The 24,403-nt window shown below is 48.4% G+C and overlaps 2 protein-coding genes across 2 annotated transcripts in view; one reads left to right on the forward strand and one right to left on the reverse strand.

Annotated features, from left to right (window-relative positions):
- Positions 1 to 741: 741 nt before the first annotated feature.
- Positions 742 to 8,977, reverse strand: SEC22B (SEC22 homolog B, vesicle trafficking protein). The gene is made up of 5 exons (XM_075710718.1): positions 8,903 to 8,977; positions 8,495 to 8,604; positions 3,640 to 3,800; positions 3,157 to 3,303; positions 742 to 2,768 (listed from the first exon to the last, which is right to left on the reverse strand). The coding sequence occupies exons 1-5, from the start codon at positions 8,975 to 8,977 to the stop codon at positions 2,614 to 2,616; spliced, it is 648 nt and encodes a 215-aa protein (XP_075566833.1). The 3' UTR covers positions 742 to 2,613.
- Positions 8,978 to 9,520: 543 nt separating this feature from the next.
- Positions 9,521 to 24,403, forward strand: part of PACS2 (phosphofurin acidic cluster sorting protein 2) — an 84,033-nt gene continuing 69,150 nt past the window's right edge. The window contains exon 1 of the mRNA XM_075711206.1: positions 9,521 to 9,606. Within this exon, the coding sequence (XP_075567321.1) occupies positions 9,551 to 9,606 (56 nt within the window). The 5' untranslated portion in view covers positions 9,521 to 9,550. The remainder of the gene's footprint in view (positions 9,607 to 24,403) is intronic.

Consider the following 24,403-nt stretch of genomic DNA (forward strand, 5'->3'; position numbering starts at 1 on the left):
GCCCACGGGTGCTCGCCCGGCCCAGCCGCGAGCAAGCTGTCGGTTGATGCATGGAGAAACCAGCAATGGCTTCTCCTCCCCTCTGCCCTGAGCAGCTGGACAAGAGCAACTTAACCTCACGCCTGGCTGCTCAGGAGGTGCAGGGAGCCCTCAGCAAAACAACCCCCAGCCTACACCTCCTTCGCACGGAGTATCAGCGGTGCCTCTGCCCTGCGCGATGGAGGAAAAGGAGCTCCGTATTTTCAATGCAGTGAGGGAGTTGCTTATGAAGTGCTCCCTGGACCCCCACGCTGGCCTGCGGGAAAGGAGTCTTCCTTGCCTTCCTCTTTAGGCAAGCAGCATTTGCAGCTCTGTGCCTTGTTCCTACGAGCACACTCCCCACTCCTAGCTTGTTCTGCTTCACGCGTGCCCCACGTGAACAGCATTGCCCCAAAACCATCCCCAAGAAAGTTTGCCCACGCACCTGTGAGGCTCTGCCCATGCTGAGGGGCTGCCTGCCCACATCCAACAGGCAGACACAAATTGCAGCAGGGAAAGAGACCCCTGCTATAACCAAAGTATAGTCTCTCTGCCAGAAAATGGTAGAGATCATATTTTTCAACTAGCTTTGCCTCCAAAAAGGATCCCTTATCCCAGGTGGCTTCAGCTATGGGGCCTTTATGCTCTTGTGTCCCCGGAAGGAAAGAAAGCATCCTCAGAGATCACAGAAACAGGACACGGGAAATTCCACGCTGCAGAGGGGATTTTTCAGAAGCATTTATTCACTGCTGACACTGGGGCTGCAGGAGGCAACTGCTCACCAAGCTGCCCTTCACTGCAGAGATGTCACTCCCCTCAATCACGAGAATCCACATACGGTCGGTGTCTGCTCACCTTTCAGCACCTACGTTACACAGACCTATATCACTGGGACATTCACCTGTTAGGGACACCACTTAAAAGGATTAAAAATAATGGTGATAATAATAGTAATAATAATAAAGCAATCTACAAAGTAACACTTGGAGGCATCATGCAGCAACCAGATGATTTTAGACTACATGGCAGATCAGATTTGCTAGGTTTACTGGTGGATGAATGCTAACTGCTTCCCTGCCAGTCCCACGTGGTGCCAAGCTGGGGAGTGCTCCCAGACAGGACAACAGCTCCCTGTTTCCCACCCAGTGGCAGGAAACACTTCCAGGTCACAGTTTATACTTCCAGAACTACACAAGATTATGTGCTTCTAAAAGATGCTGGGGAGTCCTGAAACTTCATTCTGTGACATGCCTGCTTCCTACCAAGACACTTGAGTGCAGAAGAGTGCCTGACCTGTGGCGTTTCCTTTTTCTTTTCTTAAATAAAAACAAAAGCTAACTGGTAAAATGTTATTCTTAGCACAGGTGGACCAAAAAAGAAAAAAAAAAATCACATTACACTGGAAATATATAGATTGGCCCTTGAGAAAGAAGCTAGATACTACTGCCCCATAATGAGTTTTTCTTCACCTACAGTTTCGACTTCCGAAGTGAGGTAGGGAGAGGGTGACCACAGGAAAAAAAGATGGTGTTTCCAAAGGATTCCACTGTTTTAAAGTTATCCCTTTGAATCCTTCATGTAAAGTTAAAGTGTTCTTTAAGGAAACACTGCCTTTTCTTCACAACAACATTCAGAGTTTTGGTTTTTTGGTTGTTTTGGGTGAGGGAAAGAGGGAGAAAGAAAACAAGCATCCCAGAGACGAAATGCTGGCAGTTTTGACACATTTTGGAAGGAAAAAACAGTTACAAAAAGGAAGGAAATAATGTAGTGAATCTGCAGATAGAAGGGAAAAATACAGAGTGCTGACATAGTTTGCACTGTGCCCGCTCCAACAGCGCTTGAATTACACACCCTGTTCACATGGAAACATACTGTCATACACAGCCATCAGGAGAGGGAAAGTGGACACTTAGAAACCTGTAGTTTAATTTTGTAGGAATCAGTAACATAGAAGCCTTTCATCGCCCCTCCTAGTACTAGACAGAATGTATTTTAAGGCATAATTTAACATCCATTTCTTCCTAAAGCAATTTAAAGTGTAACAAGCCAAGATGTCAGACACAGAAAACTCAACAATAGCTATTCTGACAGAGGTGAAAGCTATTATATGTACAGTGCAGTATTTGCCTTCAAACAGGGGAGTCTTGTCTTTAACAAAAAAAAAAAAAAGAAAAATAACTGCAGACCCAGATTCTAAAAAAGCAAACATTGCCAACACAAGGAATGTTCATTAGAGTCCAGTTCCCACTAGAGCTACTCAACAGGAGGACGTACAACGTGATTATGCTAAACTGCACTGATTGACTGTTCCCAGAGCACACCCCCAGGAGGAGGCGCAGAACTGTGGGAGGCCAAACTCTGCAGTACCCTAGTGCAAACTGCCTCAGAGGAAAAGCCTGTAGTCAACAAGCCTTTACACCTATTGTTAGGCTTCACTAAGAGATGTAGTAGTCAGGTGTCACCTAACAATTTCAGGACACTCCCATGAAGGTGATGGTCCTGTGTGGATTCTAATGCACATCCCCCGTGAACAGTGTCCTGCACACATACACCTGCCAGGCTACCGGCTTTCCCTCTTCCGTGACTGCAACCGGCTCACAGCCACCAGAATCTCACATAGACGATCAACATGATAAAAAACACAGCTACGGCCGCAAGTTTGGCGTAAGTGGAACGCATATTCAGATACTTTGCATCCTGACGGTACTTCTTGGACAAACTGGACAAGTTGTTGGCCTTGGAATCAAGAGCTGTTAAAGGGAAAGGAGAGAGAAGTTAATCAAGATTAACGAAACGAGATGTTCCCCAAATGTTACATTAACTGTACAAGTTTCTCTGGAGCAGCTGGAAGTGCAGCAGTTTCACATGGCAGCATGCCCTGTGCCTATCTGCAGTGCTCTAGTGCTTGTCCTGCTGGGATGAGAGCCACCCAAGCTGGCGAGATGCTGGTCTCGTCCAGAAGAAGCACCAGTACTTGCCAGGTACTTCAGAATGCAACTGATCCAACTGAAACATCGAGTCCATTGCTTTTCTCAGGAGGCTCAGGGATTAGCAAGCCTTTCCCTCTGGTATGCTCTACCCACCCATCTGACTGATGGGACAAAGAACCCTATGCCAAATATCAGCCATTCCTTGTACCTGAAAGCGCCTCTCCTCGCTGTAAGACTTCCTCAATGTTGGCCACCATAATCCTCTGCACATCTTGCAGCTCTGTGTTGATGGAGCCCAGGTTCCTCCTTGCCCGGCTATCAATGTAGAGCTTCTTGGTTTTCTGGATGTAAGTATCTGGAACAAGAGGGGGCTATCAGAGGGAATCTCACCCAACACAGAGCAGCCTGGCCGTGGAAAGAGTGGGAACATTGCTGAGACAGCCAGCAGACTGCATGCAAATATTCACCAGAGCGAGAGCAAGAGACATAAAGCAGGAAATCTGAACAAAAGGACATTTACCATTTCCCTACCACTTCTCTATTCTCTTGCTCAAAACACCCATTTCTGTAGTGCCAAGAAGAGGCTGAACTGTCAATTCCATAGGCCAAGCTGGAGAGGATCCTGTGGCTGCGGCTCCACCCCCCTCCAAGCAAGCAGTTTTCTAACTAGCCACAGGGAGAGGGACCTCACCAAATTCGATGAAGGAATAGGGCCTGGAGACCGTCGGCACCTTCTTGCCATGCTGCTCATCAAACTCTGAATGCAAGTCTTCCAGATATGCAAAGGCCAGTTTTTTGGGGAATGCAGTTTCACACAGGACCAGGTAACACACTCCTTTCTCAATGATGTAGCTAGAAGAACAGCAGACAGAGCATTAATCAGTCAGTTTTGAACCCACCCTATCAAACACCACCCTGCATACCTCTATTCCTACGAGGCAATGAGAACTGGGTACAGAGACTTGCAGTTTGCCATGTCTGGATCATGTGTAAACCTTTCTACAAAGTAATGGCTTATTTTTTCTTTACCTAAAATAAATTTTCTTGCAGTCCCATACCTGTGCCAACAGCCCTAACTTTGACTTCACTGGAACACAAGTTGGCCTGTGAGTATCATTAACTTAACAAAATACCAGCAACAAGAGAGTTTTAATTTTGGAGTAAAAAAAGGGAGGACACACTCCCTGCCTCCTGTAGTCAGAAGGAGGGGAGCACAAGAAAGTTTGCCAGCAGGGTAGAGGAGGTGGCCAACACAGCTCTAAGACAACGCAGCACAGCCAAGTACCCGACACCCACAAACAGGAAGCTCTGCCCTGAGATTCGGACACACACAAGAATTTGGTCTCAGCATGCTAAAAACCCACACAGTGACTGCAAGCTCAAGCTTTCAGTTTTGGAGGGCTGGGTATCTGCCCCTCCACGCCCCCAGCCTATTGGTGGGGTGTCGCTATCCACATGCATGACCTCAAAGGCAGCTGGGGAAAAATGTTGGTGCTAGATGGGTTCTGGTAGCTTCCCCTACAGGATTGCCATGGGTAAGCATGACTCTGCTACCAGCATTTCGGCTGCGATGTTAGGACCTCCAAAACGTACGTTGAAACAGGAGCTGCTCTTGCTGTGCAATGCTGTTTGGTTTGTTCCACAGCTGAACACGCAGAGAGGTCCTCCTCCCACCACCCCATCCCATCTAATTTCTAATTTTTTTGCAGAGGTTTAGTGCTGACCTTGTTTCAGTGTGAGCTCCAGTGCCTCTGTCAGCACTGAGAACAGGGGCCTTTCATAATAGTTGAGCTAAAAAGCCTACTGAAATAAGGGATGAGGTAGAACCGATTAGATTATCTAGGCTTCACTACAACCATCTGCTGCTGCACATTCCCAACTACATTCTCCTCCTCATTTAGCCAACAGAAAAATAAAGGCAACAATATTTCCACCAAAACCAAGGGAGTGGAGACAGTAGATAGCCCTGCATACACTTTTGAGTGTTTATCTCTATTATTCAGGGTGTTACCTTCCTTTGACTTTCTCCATAATGCCATTATGTAGCAGTCTAGTTAGCATGAAGATTATCAGTGTATTAAAGAATTGACATGAGGGCACTGTAGTTAAATAAGTAGCTTAAAATTTTGTTAATAGCTGCATCAGGGTTACCAAACAACTTCCCCTTCACCCTGTTTTTCCAGATACCCCAACAGGTCCAAGTCCTTTGAATTAACCAGCCTCAGCTTGTTTCTGGGTTCAGGAGTATCCATTTCTCCTGCCTCCATATGGCCTGTGTGCAAATCCCACCAGCCTTCAAATAACAACTGATCCACCCCAACCAGAAGCAAGAAACTCCAGTTACTACAATCCACTCCACAAATGTGTCTCCACAAGCCCATGCTTTTATACCTTTTTACGTTCCTCAGCTTGGACCGCATCAGTGCGTAAGACTAATCCTACAGTACATCATGCCTCTGTTCTTCTTACCCTTGGAGACCTGCTTGAGAGCTTGGAGTTCCTACAAATCATCACCTAGAGCGTGATTTAGCCACTGTCATGAACAGCAATATTTGAAAAAGCCTTTTGAAACAAGCAAAACCGGTGTCAGATAGGAATTCTAACAGTATTCCCTGAGAGCCAGAGCAGCAAACTCAAGAGAGCAGTCTGAGGAACATCGGTACAGTTCTGTTATCTCTGCTCGGGCCAGCTAGTCCTGCCTGGAGCTCGTCAGCTGTATTTCCCACTTGCTTTTCCCCTGATGTGATATTAGATGCTGGATTTAAAGTTGATCTGTCAGCACCACAGAGAGCAAGCACACCTCATGCTGTCCTGGACTCAGACAATTTTGTCAACCTCAGTTCAACATCAGAGCAGAGCTCCCGCACAGCTGGGCTTCTCATTTTTACACTTTGTGCATGCCTCCAAGCTTTAGCACAGCACCCGATCATGCAGACTGCTTGGCAGTGTATGCACACAAGGGGCAGACATTGCTGTTTGCCACTGCTAACTTCTGTACTCTGGATTTCTGCACACTGAGTATAGCCAATAGCTTTCTTATAATTATCTTGGATCATTTTGAGAGAGAAAAGCTTTATCCTGGTAACAGTGGCAAAGGCCAAGGGTTGTTTTCAACATGACAGGTTAAGAGCCAGTTCAGCCACTCATCATCCAAAGGTCAGCTACTGACTGACAGCAGAGCAGACTCCATCAGTGCTTCTGCACCCGCACAGCCATGTACACCAAGTGCTGCAGCTGAAAGGGTGACACAGCTTTTGGAGCCAAAGTCTAAACATTACATTTGACAGAAATCATTTCAGCAGTTGTAGTTTAAGCTTCACATTTCAGCAAGACTAGACCCTTCTCTGAACTGATCAAGCTAAAAGCATTCAACAGCACCTCAGCAAGTTCAACAATATCCTTAGTCACACTTCTAACTCTCACATCACAAAATGCTCTATCCTGGTTTGTGCTGCCCTCAGCAGTCAGAGCTCTGATTTGGCAGAAAAAAAATGGTGTGCTGAGTTAACAAACAGCATGGTCAGGAGTCAGGATTATTTTAGACTAAATCTCAAACTCCCCTGTTTCCTCCCCTTCCTGTACTGTTATCACAGGAGGTTTTCTGATCTGAAAGCATTCTTTTCGTGTAAGTCCTGCCTTAATGTCCTGCCTTAAAGGAGGCAGCAGTTGAGTGCTTTGCAGCAGCAGCTGTCAATTGCCAGTGGAACCTGCCTAGGGACTAACTCAATACAGGAAGAGAAACACTCCTTTCCCTGACTATCTGCCAGCCAGGTAACCCGGCTGTTGAGACAGCTGTCAAAACATGAACTTGCCCAAGTGGTCCTACCTCATCAGAACTGGTGACATTACAGCCACTGTTAAGAGGCTTCGATTTCCTGGGCACTGCAAGTGTCGCAGCCTTCCCAGACGTTGCTCTGCTTGCGTCATGGAAGCAAGACAAGAAGGGATTTACTAGGATCTACACAGAGTCTTTCCCAAGGCTTCACTGCCAGTCAGAGCTACACCTGTGCAGTGCCATGGAAACACTGAAAATGAGAGTGTTTTTAAATTCTAGAAAGTTTAAACTGCTAGAAAGAAGACTATGCAGACCAGCGCTGGCAACAACACCCAAACCCAACAGGAGATAGGGGTGGCCAGACTATTTTAATCAAGGCCATCCTCTGACCACTGTAACTCCCAAAGGCAACCAGAAGCCAAGAGAAAAAAGATTAAAAAAAAAAAATCTTGCTGCAGTTATCATAGGTAAGCCAACAACAAGAAAAGTTAACCTCAAAACCTCATGGCTTTTGCCAAAGATTGCCCTTCCAAAAAACTCCTGTTCCTGTTTCATCTTGCTGAATCTCTGAAGAAAGGGACAGGGCAGGAGATTTGCTAAAAGACCCTTGTTATAGAAGCAGAGACCTAAAGCCAACCTTGTCCTGCATTCAAAGGCCATCCTCCCACTCACCCTGCTGTAAACACGCACCCGGTCACCAGGGCTTGGGAATCGAGAGGGATCCTGCTGCTGGTGGCACGGTAGAAGCGGTGCCAAGCACGGGAAATCTTGGTGCATCACTGGCAAAACGGCACAACTCTGCCTCAGTGATGTCATGTGGCACCTGATCTCGGAGACTTCTAACGTAATTATTTCTGCTAATACCATAATCCTGATTCTTGACAAGATCTTGGGCTTGATTAAGTTCTCAAGCATTATTCTGCTATGTAATTACATGTCAAGTGAAGAAACATTGCCTTTCTCAAACATATGCTTGCTCTCCTGACTTTCACTGACTGTCAATTCTTCCTCTGTTTACTTGCCTTTCCAGTTTCCTTGCTATTGATTAAGGAGTAAGGATGTCTGGCCTGCACTCTCTGTAAGTTTTCATTATTTTATATTCAAGTTCCCTTGTTAGTGTGCTACTAGAGAAAGCCAAAAGTGCTTTTATGTTGAGAGTTTCCAAATAGTTTAGGAAATGAATTAAAGACACCCAACATGTTTGACAACAATAAGACTGAATCTACAAGATGAGTGAAAATAATTTGTAAGATATTAAGGAAATAATTTTAAAAAAAAATCAGAGATGTTTCATGTGCTTCTACACATGAAGTTAATGCATGAAAAGGTACACTCTCACGGGACACGCAGAGAGGAAAATCTTGTGCAACAGGAGCTCACAGTGGTACTGCCAGCCTGTTTTTACCAAGGACATCTCTTTTTGAAAGAGACAAGACACAGGAGGTACAGAAGACACACTGAAGGGATCTTAGAGAGTGCAAACAAACAGAAAAAGCTTAAAGAGAACAGAACCTACATTGTCTTCAACAAAGGCAGAACTACGAACCTGGCTGAAAAACAAGTGCCAGACAGCAGTACCAAAAAGTAACAACTCGCATGCTCTCCCCTTAGAGCAGCTATTACACTTCAGCTAGCAAGGCAGATAGTTGAATAACTCACCCCCTCCCAGACAGCCCAATTTCTGACAAATCCTCACCCTGACCCAGAAGTGCCTTCACTTATTTCCACAGTGGCAGAAGCTAGTTCCTCCATCACGCCTACAGGTACTTACTGGAAAGACATGGCTCCTGCTTCGAGAGTACATCTCGTGGGGGACTGCTCGTTCAGCTTGCGGAAGAGCTGCTTCGCTTGACTCTGGTACTGCTGCAGATCGCGGCCCGACTGAGAGGGAAGGACAGGCTGTTGGGGGCGGCTGCTACCGGAGAAACACCACCCGCCCGCAGGCAGGGGGGCTCTGGGGACGCCTCGGGCTCAGCCCGAGGAGGAGAAGCCGTCCCCAGCAGCACAAAGGCGGCTCTCCACCTCCCGCCCGCGACCACCGGGCGGGAAATGCTTGTGCAATAGCCGCCCGGCTTGTGAGAAGGGGCTACGAGGGCCCGGGCTGGGCCGCCGCCCCCCGCCTCGCCGACACATCGGGCCGGACCCCACGCCCGCACCCCCCGCCCTTGCGCGGCCCCACCTGCTCGTCCTCTTGCATGGAGGCGGCCAGCGGGAGCCCGTCCGCCACGCGGGCGATCATCGTGAGCAGCACCATCTCCGCGCCCCGCTGCGGCCCGCCCGCCGCCGACACGGCCCGGCCCCACACCCGCCGCTTGCCCCTGCCACGGAGCTGGCCGGAACCTGCCACTGCAACATCCGGTCCCACCGCCGTCAGCAGCACGGGCACTTCCGGCCGCGCAGCCGGGAGGGGGGGGGTGCAGGGGGGAACCGCCCGGGCTGCAACGCGACCCCGCCGCTAAGGGGCCGGAGAGGGGACGGGGGGACTGGGGGGGAAATACAGCAGAAGGGCGCGCGGGCACCTCCCCTCCCTGGCCACGCCCCCTCAGCACAGACACGCCCCCTGCGCTGGCGCACCTCCCCTGCGCAAGCCACGCCCCCTCGGCTTTAGCCACGCCCCCACCCCCACGGCCACGCCTCGCCTAGCCACGCCCCCTTCACACGTGACACCACCGCCCCCCGCCGGGGCGGGGCGGTGGCGCAGGCGGCGGCGGCGGCGGCGGCGGGCCCCGGGTGGGCGCGCGCCAGGCCGGCAGCCATGGCGGCGGCGGCGGAACGGAGCCGCCTCAGCTTCCCGGGTGGTGCCGGTGCCCTGGGGCGGCCAGTGCCTATGAACCTCTTCGCTACCTGGGAGATCGACGGTTCCAGCCCTAGCTGCGTCCCCAGGTAATGGTGGGCGGCCCCTTCCCCCTCAAGCGGGCAGCTCCCGGGGCTTCGCGGCTGGGCGCGGGCCTCCGACCCGCGGAGGCGGGTCGGAGGCCCGCGCCCAGCCGCGAAGCCCCGGGAGCTGCTTCCTCACCCCCCCTTTCCCCTCAGCTTTGCGGTCCTTCCCTCAATTTTAGGCTCCCTTTCCTCCATTTTGGGCTGGGGTCGTCCACCCCCCCTCACCGTTACCACAGCGATGGGCAGGGTTCCCCCCTACACCCTGCGATGGCTTTTGGGCTGGGTGGGGGGTGCAAAGGCTGTGTTAGACCTCCTGATCCTAAAAAGGGAGGGGGTGCTGCCCTCTGCACCAGGTCTGTGAGGGGGTTAGTTACCCTACGGCCCCCCATGCGTTTCAGTCTTCCCCCAACCCCCCCCAAAAAACCCCAAAAACCTGGCTTGGGGTGTGTGTCGGTGGCAGGGTTTGGGGTGTCTAGCTCCTTCTCGCACCGGGTCGTGCTCCCCGTGTCCTGCCATCCCGTGTGGGGTGTCCTGTTAATGGGGCCTTTGCCTGGTAAATGCCCCAGGTTAGTAGCCTCGGGGTGGGCATCAGTTTCTTTTCTGCTGGTTTTTCCCCCGCTCCCACTCTTGAATCTTTCCCCGCCTCTGGTGTGTGTGTGTATAAACACGCAGATACATCCCTGCCTGTGCTTTTTTTTCAGCCCGCATGGGAGGGATCCCTTTTAGTTTTTATAAAACTTGCGCTTTTCAAGTCTGGCTTTAACAGAACGCCTTTGAGGATTTAAACACGCCGAAGATGAATCTTTGAAGTACTCCTCTTTCACTTTTTATTTTTTTAATGGGAACACAGCAAGTGAGCAAAAAGGGAACAGAGTCATCGGGCTGACCTCGCAGGAATGTAAAGCTTTGTAAGCTTTACAACCCCCCCCCCCCCCAAATCCCTCTGTCTTCTGTGTCATCCACATAGCAGGTTGACTTGATGGCAGTGCCCCTGTCTTGCAGGGCTAGCAGCTTGTTCATGGGACTAGTAACTATCTTAGCTTAAACAGTACCTGCAGTCGTAGTGCTTTGACATCGTGGGCAGGAAGATAGCATGGAGTAGAAGAAAATCAAGTCCTGCAGTTGCAGATGATCTTGGTTAAACAGCTTATCTGTGCTCACAGCACCTTGGAGTATCTGCTGGGCAGCAAGTTTCCCTGCTTGTGTCCTGTTTAGCCTTTCCTCTCTGCAGTGGGAGGTCTTGGATGGGGAATAGCACCAAGGGGAACGCTTTAAGGAGTCCCTCTGCTGTGGAAGGAGTTGCCTGTATGGGAGGAGCTGGAGGAGCAGTTGGTGCAGATTTTTGCACTGGATTCCAGTGTGGGTTGCATCGACCCTGCTGGTGTACAGAGGACACGGAGGCCCTCTTGTAACACCGTTTTGAAAACCGTTCTCTCCATTGCACCCTCGACTACAGGAAGGCAGTTGGGTTTCCATCTCATCCAACCTCATAACAGTGCCTGTTAAACTGAAATAAAACCCCAAACGTCTGTTGCTGTCAAGGACTTTTAGTTCTGCATTATCATTTATGCTGATAGTTGCAGATCTGAAAACGAGCTCACAACATAGCTTGCTTCTTGGCAAATCTGTAGATGACCAGAAAATGCAGTGTAAGGACACTGGCCCTGCCTTCATGTGGTAGGGCATGGGGATGCATCTGCACAAGACTTGGCATTTAGGGTGGGTCCTGGGTGCTTGAATTGCACTGGGTAGGTGGGCAGCAGATTGCAGGCAGCTGGTTGAGGTGCCTGGAGGAATCTGGGTGATGCAAAGGACATGTGGGGCAGAACTGGGCTTGAGGGAGAAATTCTGGAGTCACTGAAGCAAGCTGTTAAGCAGGGGCTGGTGGAAGTGCTCAGGTTGTATGCCCCAGGGCCTGAGGCAACAGCTGGAGGACTGGGGCAATTGGGACCTTCTAGGAACATAGCTTTTATATGAGGGAGTTTGTGCGTAATGGTGGGTCCCTCTGGTTTCAGCCCTGTTGTTACCATCACCTTTGCTTGCTGTTCCTGGGTGCCCTTTTCTCCTAGAGCCCGGGAGGGTAAGCAGACATCCAGCTGCCACATCTGCTGACCAAACAAGCAGATCTTCCCACAGCGCCGCTGGAGGTGGACTGCCCCGCATGGGCTGGGCAAGAGTGTGAGGGGTGTGTACTGGGGTGCAGTGTATGGCAGCTCTGCAGTTGTAGCTGTGGGTGCCAAGTGTTTTTTGTTAATCTGAAATGAAGTCAGGAGCAGCTGAGGTTGCAGCTCCTGCAGTGATCTTAGTCTGATTGCACGATAAGGTGTGTGCTATGCTGCTTGTGCTGGGCAAACAGTGAATTCTGTAGCAGCAGCTGGGGTGCAGAGCCTGGACGCTCAATTCTGCTGTTTCTAATCATTTAACATTGTGTCTTGTGACTCTACATCGGGTCCATGCTTTGCATTTCATTACAGGCTTTGCAGTAAACCTCTCTGTCAGAGAAGGCAGGAGGTTGAAAACCTTTAAGTCATACTATTGCCTCTGTATTTTTCCTGTGGCACAACGGCATTTAAGATTCTTTGTGTTAAAGCAGGAGAGACTGGGATGAAAACTGTTCTGTAGGGGAAACAATATTCAAAATGAGCTTGTTGTTCAAGCAGACATCTGTGGGGACATGAAAGGAGGATGTGGAAAAGAGTGTGTGGTCAAGTACTGTGGAACTGCCTTGGTCTCTTCTGAGATTTCCACCAGTTAACAAGTTCCCCTCTGGGTTTCTGTTGACAGGACAAGCCTTCCTAGTTGAGAAGAGGCTTGAACTTGGCAGAAAGTCAGAGGATTCATGGAAGAGGGGCATGTGTTTGGGGAGGGAGCGTTGCTTCCTTTCCTTTCCTTTTTTCGTACAATAAATTTTATCCCCTTTCTAAACTGTTTCTCCTACAGTAGCTGGAGCAGGAGGGGCTGGGTGGAAGCAGCGCCTGGAGTGGGCTGTGCCTGCATTGGCCTAAATTGTGTGGGTGGGTGTTGAGGTGGAGGGCCTCATGCGGATGTGGTGTATGCTTCCCAGATGATGGCTGAGAACTAGACTGTGGGAGGAAGATCTCTAAAGCAGTGCTCTTCAATGTACTCTTCTTTGGCGGCTGATTTATTGAAAGTCCATTCAGCTTGGGGGGGTTTCAGTAAAATCTGGAAGGCTGCCTTGGTGCCTCTGTAGACTTTCCTTGTGTGAAAAGGCTGTGTCTAAACTTAAGGAAGAATAATAGTGAAGAACCATAGCGTTGTTCTGCAGTTGTGTGTTTTGAGTGAAACACAAGGTTAGGTGGTGTTTTGCACTTGTGCTGGTCTCCCTTTCTCCTCTGCCGTCCGCAGAAATGATTTTCGGACTTCTTTCTTCAGCACATGTAGCTCCTAGGAGTTTTGACCAACCATACTGCTTCTGAAATGCAAGTACTTTCTTTTAGTCATCCCAGAAATGCGACTCAAACTGTCTCGCTATCTGGGTGTAACTGCTACATGCCAGAAGGGAGAGATGCCTACCTTTTTCTGCCATTTCTTTCTTTTGCACATTGAAGTATTTTCCTTTGCGGAACGTTACATTACGTAAAGTTCTCCCTACCATCTGTAAAAACTGAGAGTGGTCTTCTTGCTGCATGACTGTGAGAACATCAAAACTTTTCCCTCTGTTTCCTCACACTGAAAAATAAGAATTATAGGGGGTAGTGGTGGTTTTTTTCCTTACTTTTTTTGTCTTTCTAAACTCTTGATGAAGCTGTGGGTGTGAATGGCAGGATGCAGTATCATCCTGTCTTGAAGGAGCCTCATGAGGAGACAGCGGCATGGGGAGGCTGTCTAGAGGAAGAGCGGTCTTGAGGAGAAAGCTTTGTTGGAAGGAGGTCTGATAGAGCAAGAGAAGGTGAGGGTCTGTGCTCCCATTCAGAATGGGTTGTGTTTTAGGCTGCTGCCTTAATTGTCATGTACTTGAAAAAGTTCCTGCCGAGCTTTGAATTGTGGAATATATTGTGCACATGGAGCAGATGTGACCTGGTGTCCCTTGGAGATATGAAGGAAGCTGCGGAGCAGACCTGGGAGAAGATGATGCTGGAGATCCGAGGCTGTTTCCTGGGCACTGCCTGAGCATTTCACCTGCCAGCTTACCTCTGTAGCTTGCCTGCTGGCTGTGGAAACATGAAGGGAATTCACGCACATCCCCTGGACTCGAACAGGAGGTTGCTGGTGCAGGGATGTTACTGCTCAGCGTGCTGTGGGATGGCCTCACAGCACCCAGACTTTCACACCAGCCCTGGTGCGGACATCCCCAGGGGCAATGGCAACTGATTGGGGTGAGGCTGTGGATTCACAGCAGCTGAGTGGATCCTAAGGGTTCACTCATGCCCCAGGCCGTGTGCTCCTCTCCCTGTGCCAGCTTCTGTGCCGGCTCCCATCTTCTGATCTGTCTCTCTATTAGTTTCCTGTAGGTTGATGAGTTGCAGTGGTTTGCGGAGGGGTCTGCAAGCATGTAAAGGTAACAGCACGGCTGTGTGACCAGGAGGGACACAGTGAGGACTGCTGGGGCATGGAGCCACTCCAGCAAGCTGCATGTCTGCACCCCTACATCGTGTTAATTCCCTCTCCCAGCTGAGTGCTGAGGGGGTTGTGACCTGCGTGAAGTCCACGGCTGGCTGTCCTCCATGAGGGTTTACTGCAAATGTGCTCGGAAGGGAGAGGCTTTGCCTCTTGGTACGAAGGATGCGTGCCTATGCTGGGAGCGGGAACTTCGCTTGGCCGGTGAGAGCATGTTCTGGCCTGGGTCAACCAATGGCAACATGCACCGTATCTGCAGAGAAAGGTGGATGACTTGCTAGAGAAAAAATTACGATCAGGTGATGCTGCATAATTAAAACTGCTGATTAATTCAGGTAGGGAGAGATGTTAATTTAAATGTTAAACAGAACCTCCTGTTCTGTTGGTCTGCTAACATTTAGGAGAGAATGCTTGTTTGTTAGGATAACTGCTGGCACGTTTGTTTGGAGCTGACTAGATTTTTGGTACATTTGGAACTAGGAAAATGTCTGATTACTCAGATGACTAGGTACGTTTCAGAAGTGCTTATTTGGAGGCTTTGTTTTGACTTTATTTGAATAAAAGCCTAACATTTTACAGCAAAGGAAATTGAATACAAATGAGTGTACAGGATAGACTTTAAAAAAAAAAAAAATTGCTAAGGCGACGTTGAATATTTGAGATGCATGAGGAAGAGCATCCACAACCAAGCAATGGAGATGAAATGCTTGGGGTAAAGCACAGTGGCCAAACCAACCCCTTTATTCTTAGAGCCCGGAGATCCTATTTCTCCTAGTCTTCGTGGAAGAGACCAAGACCAAAATAAAATTACTTCGGGCAAGATCAAGTGATCCCTTAGTGCTCCCCATGTAAATCCTATCACAGCAGTTACTAAGTTTGTCACTTTGTACGATACTACTGAATGTAATTTGGACTCTTGTATTCAGTGGTCTAGAGGCTGAGTGGTTTGTTGGAGTCAAACTTCCAGTTAGACCTATTTTGAGTCATCTTTTAGCTGATGTAAGGTGAAGCTTATGCATGTCAAGAACAGTTCTGAAAAAGTCTTAAAATCTCAAAGCTGCTAGTGAAAGGTCTCTGGATGGGGCTGTGCATGGTTTTCATCTGGGCGCTTTGCACATGCTCGGTGCAGAAGGGCATTGGGAGTGGAAGGAAAGGGCTGCTCTTTTGAAGGGCGTCTTTCCTTGCCTTCCACTAAGTGAAGGTGCCCAAGGGACCTTCCCTTCGTGTTCCCTGGACGGTCTGGCCCGTGCTCCTGCAGCCCGGTGTGGCAAGAGGCAACCCTGCAGCTGCTTGTCCAGGAAATAAAAGCTCTGTCGAATGGAGCTGCTGATAGTCCACCTTTCATCAGCTCTGAGCCTGCGGATGATTTCTGTGGCAAGCATGTGGCTGTATCAAATTAGCTATGAAATGATTTGCATAATAGATTAATCAACCAGCAATAAAACATCCCTCTTTTCTGCCAAGAAAAGCAAAGCAACAACTCAGCTGTTACAAGAGGCCATTATGTTCCTTGCAACCCTTAATCTTTCTTTTTCCAAGAGCACTTCGTGTTTTGGCCTCGCGCAGGAAGCTGGCCTGCTCACTGGCTTTATTTGCGTCACATCTTGGCAGCTTTTTCTAATTCTTTTGGGCCAAATTTTGCCACCGTTGTGGTGACCTTCTAGGGAGGGTATTTCCTATGGAATTGGTGGCAGGCTGCCAAACGACTCTCTATTGCCAGGTCCTCCATTAGCCTTGGCCTTTCCATTGACTTACTAAAGAGAGTGAAATTCCTCTGGGCCCCTCGTGCTCCTTCAGAACTGTTTCCTCGGGAAGTTGGGGAGCAGAAGGACAATGGGGAGCGGGGAGCCTCAGAGGGCCTGTAACTGTGAGTGGGCAGGAACCGGTCACTGTATTTTATTTTTCCTGTGTTTCTACCTCCCTCTAAGCCAGCTATACAAATTTCCTAACCTGTATGGGTCTCCTGTGGCTCCACACATGACATCTGTGTGTCATCTGTGTGTCCTTGCTGGGTTGAAGAATGGCACCTCCTAAACAGTGCTGGGGGTGTTTTAGTCCGAATGGATCCTAATGTGCAGATGATAAGAGGCTTAACTGCCTAATTGAATGTGATAGCGTGAAGCTCCTCTCATGGTGAGGTTTAATTGGATTATAGTACTGTACAGCGATGTGGAGGTTTGCAGGGCATGCAGCCAGCTTCACAAGGAGAGAGTGGATCCTTGCTAATCACTCATTTGTTTAAAACAATGAATTGCCTAGAGAGCTCTGATGGGCAAGCCACAGCCAGTAGTCCTGGAGGAGGGATTCCTCAAAAACAAGGGTTGAGGGTTGTTGATGATTACTGCATATGTGGACCCTGTCCGTGGGTCAGTGCAACTATAGTAGAGGGTCTGCAGATCTACCTGGTAAGCCCGCGTATGGGGAAAGGAGGAGGAGATATGCTCCTTGTGTTTGGAAAAGTAGATGCGTGGTCTCTCTTGTTGCATGCTGGAGTCTGAAACCCATTTCCTCCTCTAGAACCACTTCAGCCTTTCCTGCAGTGCTTTGCATGGCTGTGTCACTTGTCATGAGCTGTGCCTTACTTCTGAAGTGGCATGCTTGTTCCTTCTCATCTAGCAGCTGCAAGCCTGCAGGCCAGTCTGGTATCAAGTGCAGTTTCTTGCAGGGCAGTAACTATTTTTGATCAGGAGCTCAAATGCCAGTGTTGGATCTCCCCTGCCCCAGTGGGAAGCAATCTGATTTTAAAATGTGCAGCAAAAATAAAAATCAGAGCAGCTTGTATGCTGTGAAGTTTGCTTGGTGGAGGCTCTAATTGCATATAAACTAGAGCTGGGGTCTGCAAGCCAGAAAGCGTGCTGTTGCTTGCCTGGCTTGGGGTGGTGCATGGTGGCTGCTGCACCTTTGCAGCACCTGTGTTTTGGGTGCAGCTCCTGGAGGCTGTGTGCTTCGTGGAAGTCACTGCCTGTACTGCAGAGTGGCTGTTCTTGGGAGTTTTTGCACTGAAAGCAAGAGTGTTTGGTTTACTGATATTTCAAAAGTTTGAAATCTGCATGGTCGCTCAGATCTTATTTCAGAAGAGTTGTCAAGGAAAATAGCATTTGTTCTCCTGTAAGCAGGCAGATTAGCATAAAATATCAACTTTGATGTTGTGTGCAGTGTGCTCGTCATCCATAGATTCTGTGCTGGTTTGGAGAGTTAACTGTTTCCCGCCTAGACCTTTGAACAAGCTGGGAAATGCCCCCAAGGATGGTGTGTGCCATTTGGGCAGGGAACAGCACTGGGACACTGGGAGGTTTTGATCAATTCCCCGTTTCCTGCAGCGGCTCATCTGAACTGTGTTAAAGTGAAATAGATAATTGTGATCACTGTGCCGTTGCTGGGAGCTGGTAGTGTAGCCACCTTCTCCCCTGTGCTCTAAGATGTGTAGGACACTTCTCAAGCTGTAGTTTGGTCTAAAGGTAACCCAACTCCCCTCTCCTGCTGGTTCACCTTTTTGGGCAGTCAGGTGCTCTGGAGCTTGCAGGAAGTAAGTGGAAGAGAGTAGGGAAGAGGGAACAGTGGTGTTTAACCAAAACCTGCAGAGCCTGCAGGTCCTCCTGGGCCTTGGGGAGGTAGTTTCTTCTATTCTAAAAAGAAAGAAAGGAAAAAAAAAAAAAACAAACCCGGTGATCCAGGCTGTATTTTTTTAACTGTATGTTGCTGGGGAGAAGTGGAGGTTTGAAGGTGTGAGGCTGTAAAGGAGGGAGGGATCAAGTGTGTGCCTGTGTGCAGGGTGAAGGCTAATGTTTTCACTGCTCAGCAAAGTACTTTATTTTGCTTTTAAAAATCTTGTGAAGAAAGACACTGTCTCCTTCCATCAGATCCCTTTGCTCTCTTAAGCTTGACTATTAAAAAATCCTTCTCTGCTCTTTTTAATTTTCTACAAAGCTGCTGCAGCGTGAGGGCTTGGAGGTGCTCCTCGCTGCTGGTAAGTAAATGTCATGTACAGGAGAAAGATTTCTAAAGGGATCTTCACCTCTGCAGGGAAACACATGGAGAGCTGCAAATGGAGACATGGGAAAACCACAGAGCTCATAATGTGGTTCTGGTCTGTGTTTCAGGGGTTTCTAGTGCAGGGCTCATTAATGGCCAAAATGAGCTGCAGTTTGCACACCCACTTGTCTGATACGTGTTTCCCAACAGGCACTAGGCCAGATCTAGATATAGAGCAGAGAATAACCCCCATCGAGAGATTCTTAGGAAGCCTTATCTATATATAGTCTATATGAGTCTGTATCCCCTTTCTGCTGATAGGACAATCTCTGCCTGGGGAACGTGGTTAATGCAGATATATCCCAGTTTCTGAGAACCAGGCAAAGGTCCACAAGTATCACATCTGCTGCGTCCTGTGTGAGTGATCCCTAATGTGTCCTGGCTCCCGTTGTGGTGTGTTGCGGTGGGGAATCCTCTGCCGAGGACCCCAGCTGTACTACCCTGTGCCATGACTGTGCTGTTGTGGCGAGCTGGTGATGTGCTCCTGTGGCCAACTAGAATGATCCTCTGTGGGAGCATGCAGCAGCCACTGGCCAGAGGCAACAGCTGCGAAGGCTGGGGCACGTCGTTTGTGTGGAGCTGATGGTGCCTGTGCCTTCGGAGCACGTTGGTCTGTTCGGTGCTCTCATTAAAGTGGTGAGATCGTAGCTTGGCAATGACTTGTCATGAAACAGCTCTTGTAGAATTTTATGCCAGTGCGATTCCCTTTCTTGCTGCTTACCAGGGTGTACCATGAGAGGAACCTGCACAGATGTACTGCTTCTTCTGGAATGAGAAACAATTTGCAGTGCTCAGCCCACCTGCTTCATCCCAATGCAGGGGAAAAAAAAAGACAACTAGCAGGTGGCTTAGATCAGAAGTGGGAACACACAGCGAGGTGGACAAGGCTGCCCTTTCACACAGCAGTGTGGTCTCCTATTAATTTATGTGGGGGTGCAGTTTCACAATTAGGATGTCTAAGGCCATTCCCAGCCAGCCTTCCATATAGTATGTGACTTTTTCCAACTGGTGCACCACCAGGTTTTGTAGCTGTCCTGGCAGCTGCTGAGGGCCAGCCATGGAGGAGCACAGCCTTCTTTCTACTGTAGAGAGTTTGCTGCCCACCTAACATTTTTGCAGTGCATCCTGAAACTGAAGAAGTGAGTCTGGGGAGCTTTGTACCAGCTTGAAGTGCTGATCTGCGAATAGCTCGTGAGGTTCTGTTGGACCTGCTAGAGGCACGGCTTTTCTTTGGATGCATTTGGCTCTAGGACTGTGGGTCTAGGTCTTTCTTTTTAAAAGAGCAGCCCTGTTTTCTACACTGGAGAGGCTGAGTCCTTCCTCATTTCTTCTAGGGAGCTGGTCTGGCAGCATAACTCTTAACCCTGTTCAGGCTGGAACCTTGACAAGACATGTTCTGCCTTTCCTAAGCCCATGAAAGTCATAGGGCTGTTGGAGGACATCTCCTCACGCACATTTTTACAAATATAGCAGGATCGTTTGAGGTCACTCGGTCTTGAGTTTCTTCAGGGAGAGCACACACCAGCTGGAGGCTGTGCCAGAGCTAGATTTTACTGCCTCTGGAGGGGCTGTTCTGAAATGGGTGTCTATAACATGGGGTCTAATCTCAAGACAATCCTGCAAACTTTCCAGCTCATCAGATACGTGTGCAGAGTCTTCGTTTCACCTTGTCACGTGTGTCCTGATTTCAGTGCTGCCTCAACCATGTGAACTCAGTGGTTTGTAATGGGGACAGGGACATTACCATTCTCAGCAGAGCAACTGCAGTATCCATTTCCTGGCTGTGGGGAGCCAGCATTGGGGTCCCTACCTTTTTACCATTCTATCTGTGCAGTGGGTAGTTGTGCTGTAAGACATTAAGTGTTTACCAGTTGTCTGCCTGTTAGAGCAAAGCTTCAATAGCTCTGTCACTGAAGAGCTCTTTCTCAGGTGTGCATAGAGCTGTAAATACTGTCCTGATGCTCCTCAGGTAAGGTTATAGCTGGCTTTTACCAGCTCTTCTGAGGCCGATGTGTCTGGTGGCTCTTTGTAACCTACCCGCTTAGGCTGCTGCTTGCCAGCACCTTCTGCCTTGTGCCAGCGCAAGCAGTTGAGAGTTCATGTGGTAAAGTGGACCAGGGCAGGAGTTGGGGGGTAGAGGTGAGGAAGCAGGCTGTGTTTCAGTTGGATGAGTTCTCTGCTGTGCTTTGCTGCACAGTGGTCCAAATGGTTGTGCAGGCAGAGTGTGGGGGTGAGGATGGAGCAGGTAACCCATTTAATCGAGTGCTGCTGTTGGAAGGGCATCAAGTGGAAGCAATAAGTGGTATGATTCTGCATGCTCCCATTGTATGCACCACGTTTCTAATTTAGCAGAGCCTCTCCTTAGGCCAGGGAAATGACTTTTAATGATTATGGGAGAAGTCTAGCCCCTTGTTTAGAGGCTTGTGTTTTAGCTGTGTGCTAGAAACCCTGGGTGGTCCAAAGTCTTGTGCGTGTTCTACAGCTCAGGGCTGCTGTTGTCAGAGCTGCCGAGTGGGTCGAGGGGAAGAGATGGTTGGGGTGGAGGTGGTCTTTCCTCTTTTGGGCTCTAAGGGGAGGTCTCTGGTGAGAAGAAGGTTTTGGGAGCTAGGCTTTTTGCAAGGAGATTGTCAGACAGGCACTTTCTAACTTGAATAATTGACACTGTAACCAAAGCTACTGGAGATTGTTGGGGATGTAACTGAATCTTTCACACCGATTCTTATGCAAATTCAAACATGTGCTTCTGGTTTCTAATGAGACACTTACAAATACAACTGGCTCCATTCAGAACTCTGCATCCGTGCACTCGATCTTTAATTGCTAATGACTTTATAGTAAGAGCGTGACTTGCAGAGCTGCATCTATAACAGTTTCTCGGTGCTGCTCTTACCTGTACAGATGAAGTTTCCCTGTAGATTTCACGTAAGTGACCTGTGGAAGTTCTGACATGTGGTTTGGTGTGTTTGGTGCTGAAACTGTCCATTGCCATACCGCTCTGGTTCAAGAGCAAAATGAGCTTGAACATTTCAATGCTGTTTTCTTTGCTGATGTGTTGGGGCTCATTAAAGGTAAATTAAATGACCTTGAGTTCTGCAGAAAATAATTTTGTGTATTTAACACTCAGCGCAAATAATCTTAAGTTTCTACACGTAAATCTATGACCATGAGTTGATGAGCACATTTGGTAAGTAGTATTTTGGGCTCCTGGCGGGGAGATTGGTGTCTGCAACCTCCTGGCGTAACTTCAAAATGAGGCTTGTTTTTTTCATAAATGTGCCACGTGGTAATGGAGTAGTTGGTCAAAACCATGTGGGCTTAATTTCTTTAAAATATAAACAGCCTAGAAATGTTTGTTTATTGTACAAAATATCCAGCCAGACACTGTAAGCATTTCCATGTTTCTACAAGAAATGAAGGTAATTATATAATAAGCAAAGATTCATATGGCTTAACTTGGGTTCCATCTGGCATTAGTTAAATTGGTGTTTTCATCCGCATGACCTCTTGGGGTGGGGAGAAACAATGAAAATAGAAAACGTGGCTGAAAAAGACCTTGCTAGGTCATCTTGTAGCCCATGTAAAGGCTGGAGCAGCTCCACTGAACAAACCTTGACAGCTGCTTGGGGGAGCAACTGTTCCCCCTCTGCCATGGTCCATGTTACTGGTAGGTATTGTAGGAGTTTTTAAATGGTTGGGTTTAGTTAACCAAGGAGTTGCCTGTCCTGTATGCAGTCCTTCCCCAGTGTATAAATTTATATTCAGACTAAATAGATTAACTACAGAAGAGCTTCCTTCTTAAAAGAAAGCTATTGTTAGAGCATCACTTCTCATAAATCTCTAGTACTTCTAATCCTGCTCTCCTCCCATGGCCCTTTCCACCCTTCCATCTGCCTGCTGATTTACAGTTTGCAGGGTCTGCTCTGAGTTTCTTGGGACTGTCCTGCAGCCTTCCTCGGTGGTCTCTTCCTCTTGGGTGGGCAGTTTTTAGTGTCAAAAGGATCATTCCAAAACGTCCACTTTCATGAAAATATACCTGCATGCTTTCTAACTGGTAGAAAGAGGATATGCTGCTTTCCCGATCAAGTTGCACCCACTGCCTTAAAATGAAGGATTTGCAAGGAAAGCTGAGACCTGAAAGAACTGGATCATATATATTTCATGTTGCTAGCGGCTTGCTAGGGGCTGAACTCCCTCTTATTTGCTCTTCTGCCTCTTCCCTATGCTGCACCTGGGAGCATGCCAGAATTTAAGGTGCTCCGATTTCTCTTTGAGGCTGGTGGGATCTGTATCTTCTTTCTGCTAGGATTCTGCTTTATTTTGCTTAATACAGTTGAAGACTGTTAATGTAGGCTTTGTCCTTGCTTCACAAATAGATTTTTGAGTGTCTCCAGGTACTTGGATAAGCTTTGCCTGCTTGTGTTCAGTCCCGGTGAGGATCCGAGACAGCTGCTTGCAGATACCAAAACAGATCAGAGGATTTTTTCCTCCCAACATGTAGCATTCAGAAGCTCAAGTATAAAGCTGCTCACTGAGACAAAACTCTGGTGATTCTTTACCCTTGGCCCATGCAGGTGCGCTTGAGGACCAGGAGCCTGGCCAGTGCTTAACTCAAGCAAGCAGGTAAAGCTTTTTCCAGGGAGAACGGATTTCAGAGGTGGATTTTCTCAGTTCAGGCTTTGGTCAGCATGCTCCTGTTTTTCTGACATGTAAACGGCAGGTCCTGCTGGGTGTCCTTAAAAGAACATTTATAATGAGCTTTTGCTGTTCATTCAGTTGTTTCCTTGTTCCAGGATCGTAACCTAAATGTACGTGCAGCCAGGCAGAGCTGAGCGGCTCTGTTTATGTTCCTGCTGCACCTGCGTTCAAGGCCAGCTTTCTGGTGCTGGTCCCTTGCCGTGCACATGTTCAGTGCAAAGTGCTCAGCTCTTCTTGGTGCCTGCACAGATGCTGTTGGTACTGCATTTTGAAGATGCATCTGCCTTGTCTGGGTTCAGATGCTCAGGTTTGCTTTGCAGCATTGCTCTCCTGAAGGTCTGAGCAGTCTGGTTTCTGGTGTTTCCACCTTTGAACAGTGCTAGCGTTCAAGAGGATCCCTGGATGAAAAAACCTGTTGCACCCAGGCACTTGAGTACGTGCTCTGGTCCAGAGCTGGGTTGTGAGTGGGTTTAGCCTGACCTCGCCAACGTCCCAGCTGTGTGCTGCCTCCTGCGTTCTAGCAGTATTTACTTGTCTGGCTTTTCTCCGTGTTGCCACAGGCCACTGCTGTGGTTTTGAGCTGTGAAAGCAGTGCGTAGTGCTTGGCTTCCCAGTGGACTTGGAGTCAGTGCGTGCTTTCCTGCAGAATGGGTCACTGTAAAACTATCTGGTGAACATTGGTAAAATCGTGCAGTTCTTCACAGGACTTCTAGGGAGGTGGGGGAAAGGTGCTTTGTGTCTCGTGTACTTTTAAGTGCCATGTAAATGACTCTGGCAGTGAAGCAAGCAACTGCACAGGAATCCTGCTTTCCTTTGCTCTGACTAGCAGTGTGCTGGATACTGGGCATGTGTTTGTGAGAGGCTGCCACCACGGTGAGGTCTAAAAGGTAGCTCTTGGTTTAGGACACCGTAAGATGGTTTCACTCCGCTTTTCTTTGCTTCTAATAGGTTGTCGTATTTCTCTCTGGTGGTGGTCAGATTTGCTGATGGTTCATATTTTAGCTGGGAAAAATGTCCCTTGTTGGGACTCTGGTATGTCTGTATACAATAAAAAATGTTGAGTGGGCTGGGAATAGCTTCCAGCAAAGTTGTATCAGTTTCTTGGAGCTCTTTTGTTCGGTAGAAATTCCTTTCTTTTCTTTCACCCTTCCCATCCCCCTGACAGCCCACCTCTTTTCTACAAGGACATGCTGAGGTATAATTCACAATCGTGTGACTGAAGGGAAATATGCACAGCTGCAAATGAATTTTAAAATGATACTTCATTGTTAAGGCATCTCTCTGAACAGGTTTGCAGTTCCAGTAGCCAAGTGATCAGAATGTGGTAACAAAGAGGATTTTGTTGAAAACACTTTACTTTGATTTTTTTATCAAGCTCTGAGAATGTTTTGACCACTCGCTACTTGTGCGTGCAGATAGGAAGTATCTGGAGCAGGGTAGATCCATGGTGGGGAAATACATTAGATATGTCTGTGAGAAAACGGTACGTAGTTGA

The sequence above is a fragment of the Pelecanus crispus genome, chromosome 5 (genome assembly GCF_030463565.1).
Source record: "Pelecanus crispus isolate bPelCri1 chromosome 5, bPelCri1.pri, whole genome shotgun sequence".
Classification (NCBI taxonomy): domain Eukaryota; kingdom Metazoa; phylum Chordata; class Aves; order Pelecaniformes; family Pelecanidae; genus Pelecanus; species Pelecanus crispus.

What these genes read in the sequence shown, in the direction of transcription:
- SEC22B (XM_075710718.1), bottom strand. Translation starts at nt 8,977, where the DNA reads ATGGTGCTGCTCACGATGATCGCCCGCGTGGCGGACGGGCTCCCGCTG. An exon ending in CCATGCAAGAGGACGAGCAG is followed by an intron (nt 8,605 to 8,902) that starts GTGGGGCCGCGC and finishes CTTCCCTCTCAG; the next exon opens with TCGGGCCGCGATCTGCAGCA. An exon ending in CTATTCCTTCATCGAATTTG is followed by an intron (nt 3,304 to 3,639) that starts GTGAGGTCCCTC and finishes CTCTTGTTCCAG; the next exon opens with ATACTTACATCCAGAAAACC.